Source organism: Salmo salar, chromosome ssa20 (assembly GCF_905237065.1).
Source record: "Salmo salar chromosome ssa20, Ssal_v3.1, whole genome shotgun sequence".
Taxonomy (NCBI): Eukaryota; Metazoa; Chordata; class Actinopteri; order Salmoniformes; family Salmonidae; genus Salmo; species Salmo salar.
In genome coordinates, this window is record NC_059461.1 from 38,503,040 (window position 1) to 38,511,780 (window position 8,741).

General features: G+C 50.0%; 1 protein-coding gene across 1 annotated transcript in view; it reads right to left on the reverse strand.

Annotated features, from left to right (window-relative positions):
• LOC106562823 (zinc finger SWIM domain-containing protein 6) overlaps positions 1–8,741 on the reverse strand; it is a 105,753-nt gene that overhangs the window by 9,864 nt on the left and 87,148 nt on the right. The window contains exons 7-10 of the mRNA XM_045703293.1: positions 7,211–7,357; positions 6,745–6,891; positions 5,433–5,693; positions 4,244–4,379 (exon numbers count right to left, since the gene is read on the reverse strand). Of these exons, the coding sequence (XP_045559249.1) occupies positions 4,244–4,379; positions 5,433–5,693; positions 6,745–6,891; positions 7,211–7,357 (691 nt within the window). The remainder of the gene's footprint in view (positions 1–4,243; positions 4,380–5,432; positions 5,694–6,744; positions 6,892–7,210; positions 7,358–8,741) is intronic.

Here is an 8,741-nt window from a genome sequence, read left to right on the forward strand (position 1 = left end):
GATTGTGGACATTTTATAAGCCAAGCTTGGAAAGTACTCAATGTTTGAGTGAAGATCCTAACTGTCTGGGCTATAGGCCATCATATTTGCCACCAATGCTCCTTATAGGACACATCACTGCACTCTATACTCCTCTGTAAACAGGACATCTCTGTATACCCGTCGCAAGACCCACTAGTTGACGCTTATTTAGAAAACCCTTAGGCCTCATTCCCCCCTATCTGAGATATCTACTGCAGCCCTCATCCTCCACATACAACACCCGTTCTGCCAGTCACATTCTGTTAAAGGTCCCCAAAGCACACACATCCCTGGGTCGCTCCTCTTTTCAGTTCGCTGCAGCTAGCGACTGGAATGAGCTGCAACAAACACTCAAACTGGACTGTTTTATCTCAATCTCTTCATTCAAAGACACTTACTGACAGTTGTGGCTGCTTTGTGTGATGTATTGTTGTATACCATGTTGTGTTGCTACCATGTTGTTGTCATGTTGTGTTGCTACCATGCTGTGCTGTCATGTGTTGCTGCCTTGCTGTGCTGTCATGTGTTGCTGCCATGCTGTGCTGTCATGTGTTGCTGCCTTGCTGTGCTGTCATGTGTTGCTGCCATGCTGTGCTGTCATGTGTTGCTACCATGCTGTGCTGTCATGTGTTGCTGCCTTGCTGTGCTGTCATGTGTTGCTGCCATGCTGTGCTGTCATGTGTTGCTGCCTTGCTGTGCTGTCATGTGTTGCTGCCATGCTGTGCTGTCATGTTTTGCTGCCTTGCTGTGCTGTCATGTGTTGCTGCCATGCTGTGCTGTCATGTGTTGCTGCCATGCTGTGCTGTCATGTGTTGCTGCCTTGCTGTGCTGTCATGTGTTGCTGCCATGCTGTGCTGTCATGTGTTGCTGCCTTGCTGTGCTGTCATGTGTTGCTGCCATGCTGTGCTGTCATGTGTTGCTACCATGCTGTGCTGTCATGTGTTGCTGCCTTGCTGTGCTGTCATGTGTTGCTGCCATGCTGTGCTGTCATGTGTTGCTGCCTTGCTGTGCTGTCATGTGTTGCTGCCATGCTGTGCTGTCATGTGTTGCTGCCATGCTGTGCTGTCATGTGTTGCTGCCATGCTGTGCTGTCATGTGTTGCTGCCTTGCTGTGCTGTCATGTGTTGCTGCCTTGCTGTGCTGTCATGTGTTGCTGCCTTGCTGTGCTGTCATGTGTTGCTGCCATGCTGTGCTGTCATGTGTTGCTGCCTTGCTGTGCTGTCATGTGTTGCTGCCATGCTGTGCTGTCATGTGTTGCTGCCTTGCTGTGCTGTCATGTGTTGCTGCCATGCTGTGCTGTCATGTGTTGCTGCCTTGCTGTGCTGTCATGTGTTGCTGCCTTGCTGTGCTGTCATGTGTTGCTGCCATGCTGTGCTGTCATGTGTTGCTGCCTTGCTGTGCTGTCATGTGTTGCTGCCTTGCTGTGCTGTCATGTGTTGCTGCCTTGCTGTGCTGTCATGTGTTGCTACCATGCTGTGCTGTCATGTGTTGCTGCCATGCTGTGCTGTCATGTGTTGCTGCCTTGCTGTGTTGTTGTCTTCGGTGTTTTGTCCTATATTTATATTGTATTACATTTATTTTAATCCCAGGCCCCCGTCCCCGCAGGAGGCCTTTTGCTTTTTGGTAGGGCGTCATTGTAAATAAGAATTTGTTCTTAACTGACTTGCCAAGTTAAATAAAGGTTAAATAAAAAAAATATATATATTGTTGTTCAATGCAATGACACAAAGCAGCATCATCTATTCCACATAAAAACATTGCTAGTGTAAAATACGTCACACTGCTCACTTCCTCCCATAGCGAGAGCAAACTTGGGACCTCTGCCTTGCGTTTTACCAGTCGGCGTCCGACAAAAAGCTAGCTATTCACTGGCACAAGTGGGAACACACATACTTTCACGACGACACTTAGCCTTGACTTGAATCCATTTAACAGTAAGCCACAACAGACCATCACTCCCAAGCGACTGATGAGGGCAGCTGTGATGGCAGATTAGTCCTGTGGCACTATAGCGCCCTGTCACGGCAGGATGCCTTGATAGAGAGAGAGAGAGGGGAGAGGAACATATATTGTCCCGAAGCCACTCCTGCTTTGTCTTGGCTGTGTGCTTAGGGTCGTTGTCTTGTTGGAACATGAACTTTCACCCCAGTCTGCGGTCCTGAGCGCTCTGGAGCAGGTTTTCATCAAGGATCTCTCTGTACTTTGCCCCATTCATCTTTCCCACAATACTGAATAGTCTCCAAGTCCCTGCCGCTGAAAAGTACCCCCACAGCATGACGCTGCCAAAACCATGCTTCACCGTAGGGATGGTGCCTGGTTTCCATCTCTGCAAGCGGGCTGTCATGTGCCTTTTACTGAGGAGTGGCTTCCGTCTGGCCTGATTGGTGGAGTGCTGCAGAGATGGTTGTCCTTCTTCAAGGTTTTCCCATCGCCATAGAGGAACTCTGGAGCTCTGTCAGAGTGACCATAGTGTTCTTGGTCACCTCCCTGACCTAGATCCTTCTCCCCTGATTTCTCAGTTTGGCCAGGCGGCCAGCTCTAGGAAGAGTCTTGGTGGTTCCAAACTTCTTACGTTTAAGAATGATGGAGGCCACTGTGTTCTTGCTGACCTTCATTGCTGCAAACATTCTTTGTTACCTTTCCCCATATCTGTGCCGACAATCCTGTCTCGGAGCTCTACGGACGATTCCTTCAACCTCATGGCTTGGTTTTTGCTTTGACATGCACTGTCAACTGTGGGACCTTATATAGACAGGTGTGTGCCTTTCCAAATCATGTCCAAACAACGTAATTTACCACAGGTTGACTCCAAACAAGTTGTAGAAACATCTCAAGGATGATCAGTAGAAACAGGATGCACCGGAGCTCAATTTCGAGTCTCATAGCAAAGGGTCTGAATAGTTATGTAAATAGGCTATTTGTTTTTTACATTAGCAAAAATTTCAAAAAAACTGTTTTCACTTTGTCAATTTGGGGTATTGTGATGTCATTATGGGGTATTGTGATGTCATTATGGGGTATTGTGATGTCATTGTGGGGTATTGTGATGTCATTATGGGGTATTGTGAGTAGATTGATGAGGAAAAACATGTATTTAATCTATTTTAGAATAAGGCTGTAACGTAACAAAATGTGGAAAAGGGGAAGGGGTCTGAATACTTTCCGAATGCAAAATACAAGTGAAAGAGAGCAACTATATATCCAGTTATTTCATAGTCTGGTCCTGGATTCTGGTGAACATCAGTGAGACTACTGAACTCTTTACCTCCTGGTTTTCACCCTCAGACAAAGTAAACACTTCACAAACATAATTTCACTTCCCCAATCTATCCATCAGAGAAGCCGCTGGAAGACCTCTACTCAAGACATCTTCCTTATATACAAAAGCTCCCCAAGCCACTGCAGACTATCAGTCGAGGCTACATGGAACAGTCATTTCACATTAGCTGGATACCAATCTTCATAAATTCCTGTGATATTCCAACCCCCTGCACTAGTGAAATCAGCGTTCAGTACATACACACTACTTCCTTGAGCTGAATAGAACTCCTTAGCACTAAGCAGTGGTGTGAATAAGGAGAGGCTGTGTAAGTCTATGATCGTGTTCTAATGGGTTGATAAAAGCCAGTCCTTTTACCTGGCCTGTATATTTAACCAGCAGCCCCTGTCCCGTGGGAGTGGGAAGGTATACGCTGATATCATATTACACCAGCACCACATTGAACACATTCATTATGTGACAGACAGACAGACACCCGGGTCCCTGGAGTAGCTAGACGTGGCCACAATATTGCACCGCACCCTCTCCTTCCACAGGGCTGGGTGGGGAGAGAGGTGGGTTGGGAGGGCGGGCGGGAGGGCGGGAGGCGAGGCCTGACTAAGGTACAGTTTGGGCACTACTCAAGCCAAAGTTTTTCGGCTTGCATATTTCAGTGCCCAATGATACGTGACGTAGCACTCATTCATTATCGATCATTAAGTGTTGCCAGTGTTAGCCGTGTTCACAGAGCATCTCAATGAGAAGCCAATGGCAGAGAGGTTTTGGTGTTAGCCATGTAGCTGTCCTGACACTGTAGACCAGGTGTGTGAGAGCCTACTTCATTACACAGTCATTAAAATCTCATTAACATCATTAATGTTCACTGATCCAGCTCCCCCTTCCAAAACAATATCAAAACAGAGCCACTCCGCACACACAACTAATGATAAAAGAGAGCCTAACCGCATGGCTCTGAGTGCAATCTTGTACGCCAGTTCAGCGTCGTGAGGTAGGAGAGAGGTGAAGAGGTAGCGGGTGAAGGTGTGCATGGGAACACTCTCTCTGTGGACAATCTCTCCGTGGCCGCTGTACGGCCCACCTGGAGGTACAGGGAGAGAAGAGGAACATGTTAACACGGGACAGAAGACACGTGGTTCAGACAGGAAGACAGGGTGAAACAGTTTGCTGATGGAACAATCAGGAAATGCATTTCATTTAACGTTGGTGGAGTTAAGGAGATTGTGTTAATTACTAAATTGTAATTACTTCGCCACAACAGCCTATTTATTGCCTTACCTCCCTAATCTTACCTCATTTGCACACAATTTATATTGATTTTTTTCCCCCTATTGACTGTATGTTTGTATATTCCATGTGTAAATCTGTGGTGTTGTTTGTGTCGCACTGCTTTGCTTTATCTTGGCCAGGTTGCCGTTGTAAATGAGAACTTGTTCTCAACTGGCATACCTGGTTAAATATATATATAAATAAATGTGTTTTTTTTTAAAGGAGAATGTGTGCGTACAGTATATTTATGTGTTTTTAAGTAGCTAGACAGTGCCTATCATAGTTTCCTCCTCCTAGTCCAGACGAGAAAGGGTCACGCATCACAAAGCGATCTACATGACGTGTTGAATGGGAGACTAGGCCTCCGCTGGGTTATTTTACACTCAACAGGCCCCCGACCACTTACAGCCTGGGACTCAATTACCAACCAGGACAGAGGTAGTTGGTTGTCCTCGGGAAGAGGCAGACTGGCAGTTTGAGTGCTGGGTCTCCGAGATGGCCACCATCTCTCCCACTCCCATAACCAAACCACAGCAGTCACATTCTGTCCCAGTACAAGATTATAGTAGTCTGTCTGTGTCTGTGTCGACACAATGTCCCCGGTGTTACTTTGTGAGGCGAGGGAAGGAGAGACTACGGAGTGAGGAGAGAGACTTGGAGAGAGACTTGGAGAGAGACTTGGAGAGAGGGAAGGAGAAGCTATGGAGAGAGGAGAAGACAGACTCGAAGAGAGGAAAGGAGAGACTAGGAGAGAGAGGAAGGAAAGAGAAAAAGCCCTTTCTGCTTTCACAGCTACAGTAACACACATATCCAATGCAACCTTACGGAAGCTTATTTTACACTTTAACCAATAGTGTGTCCTCACTCTCTAACAGGAAGACGGCTTGCTTGCGGAAGATCTTGACCAGCGTGTCATCCAGCTCCACTTCCTGCAGCTTGGCTAATAGCTGCTCTTCGTTGCGACACACCTTCTCCTGGGCGTACAGCCCGTCAGGCATCACCCGCTGCTGGCCTAAGCCAATCAGAGCAGTCTCCACGGCCAGCGCCACGTACGATTCCCCCTCACCTAGCAAACGCTGCACTGGCAACCGCTGCAGCTCCGCACGACTCACCACGCTGGAACAGTCTGAGAGAGAAGAGAAAAACAAGAGAAAGAGAGGAGAGAGAGGTCAATGTCCAGTAGTCAGTTTATCTGTTCTTTGAGGTTTGGAGGTTCCCTCCTATTCCACACCCCTGAGGGTCAGGCTGTCCCAAATAGAACCCTATTCCACACCCCTGAGGGTCAGGCTGTCCCAAATAGAACCCTATTCCACACCCCTGAGGGTCAGGCTGTCCCAAATAGAACCCTATTCCACACCCCTGAGGGTCAGGCTGTCCCAAATAGAACCCTATTCCACACCCCTGAGGGTCAGGCTGTCCCAAATAGAACCCTATTCCACACCCCTGAGGGTCAGGCTGTCCCAAATAGAACCCTATTCCACACCCCTGAGGGTCAGGCTGTCCCAAATAGAACCCTATTCCACACCACTGAGGGTCAGGCTGTCCCAAATAGAACCCTATTCCACACCACTGACGGTCAGGCGAGGGGGGAATGGTGAGGGGTGAGAGGGGTGAGGAATGGTGAGGGGTGAGGAATGGTGAGGGGTGTGAGGGGTGAGGAATGGTGAGGGGTGAGGAATGGTGAGGGGTGAGAGGGGGAGGAATGGTGAGGGGTGAGAGGGGGAGGAATGGTGAGGGGTGAGAGGGGGAGGAATGGTGAGGGGTGAGAGGGGGAGGAATGGTGAGGGGTGAGGAATGGTGAAGGGTGAGGAATGGTGAGGGGTGAGAAATGGTGAGGGGCGAGGAATGGTGAGGGGTGAGGAGTGAGAGGGTGAGGGGTGAGGAATGGTGAAGGGTGAGGAATGGTGAGGGGTGAGAGGGTGAGGAATGGTGAGGGAGGAATGGTGAGGGGTGAGAGGGGGAGGAATGGTGAGGGGTGAGAGGGGGAGGAATGGTGAGGGGAGAGAGGGGAGAGAGGGGGGGAGAGAGGGGGGGATGGTGAGGGGAGAGAGGGGGGGAGAGAGGGGGGGATGGTGAGGGGTGAGAGGGGGAGGAAAGGGACCATCTGAAAGAGGGAGACAAAAAGATTGAAAGAAAAGGAGAGAGAGAGACAGAAGATAGATGAATATGTTTAGTACCTGAAAGGTCAAGGCAGGTGTTGGCCCCGTCCTCTGTCCCCCGTCCCGTCTCAGTGAGGGTGCTGAACAGGGTGCCGATGGGATCCAGAGGGTGACCGACCCAGCCCTCCATGTTGGTTATGGAGGTGATGCCTTTATGGAGCAGCTCTGTCACGAACAGGACACATCACAACACATGTAAACTACCGCTCACAACCCTATTAGGGTTGAAAAGTTGCAGTAACTTCCCAAACTTCCTCCAACTGGGATTTTCTAGAACATTGTACAACCCTTATCCCCATTGACAACATCAACAATGCTGCAGCAACGTCCCAATTAACAACACTGTGTGCCTCAACTATGTATTGTAAAAAAGTTTTTCAGCAGGTATAAGTCCCATTAAATTGGTGGACAACGCTTTAGTACTTAATGGGGGTATAGAACTGTGGTATAATATTCATATTTGGTCTAATAAGGGCAGTCTGACCTTTCTTATGTCTGCGGAAATGCTCCAGCTGTCTCTGCTGCTGCCGCCGTAGTGTATTCACCACGGCAATGGCCAATCGCAGCGCTTCACGGGGGTAACCATGGGAACGCAGGGCATCCACCCGAGCACAAGCCGTCGGAACGTGTTCTGGGAGAGAGAGAGACAGATGCTGCATGTCTTGATCACATTCTATAAGGCTTTTGGCTTGTGACCACTCATATTGGCATAGGGCAACACACACACACACACACCGTCCACACACACACACAGTCACACCGTCCACACACAGTCACACCGTCCACACACAGTCACACCGTCCACACACAGTCACACCGTCCACACACAGTCACACCGTCCACACACAGTCACACCGTCCACACACACATACACAGAAACACTGTACACACCGTCCACACACACACACACCATCCACACACACCGTCCACACACACCGTCCACACGCACACACACCGTCCACACACACACACACACACACACACACATACTCCACACACACGCACACCGTCCACACACACGCACACCGTCCACACACACACACGCACACACACACATACACACACACACACACACCGTCCACACACACACACACACACACCGTCCACACACACACACACACACCGTCCACACACACACAACGTCCACACACACACACCGTCCACACACCGTCCACACACACCGTCCACACACACACCGTCCACACAGACACACACACCGTCCACACACACACACACCGTCCACACACCGTCCACACACACCGTCCACACACACCGTCCACACACACCGTCCACACACCGTCCACACACACACCGTCCACACACCGTCCACACACACACCGTCCACACAGACACACACACCGTCCACACACACACACACCGTCCACACACCGTCCACACACACACTCACCGTCCACACACACACACACCGGCCCACACACACACCGTCCACACACACACCGTCCACACACACACACACACACACACACCGTCCACACACACACACACACCGTCCACACACACACACACCGTCACACACACACACACACACCGTCCACACACACACACACACACACACACCGTCCACACACACACACACACACAAACACCGTCCACACACACACACACACAAACACCGTCCACACACACACAAACACACTGTCCACACACACACACACACACCATCCACACACACACACACACACACCGTCCACACACACACACACACACACACCGTCCACACACACACACACACCGTCCACACACACACACAAACACCGTCCACACACACACAAACACACACACACACACACACACACACGCCCACACACACACCGTCCACACACACACACACACACACCGCCCACACACACACACCGTCGACACACACACACACACACACCGTCCACACACACACACACACACCGTCCACACACACACACACACACATCGTCCACACACACACACACACACACACACACCGTCCCACACACACACACACACCGCCCACACACACA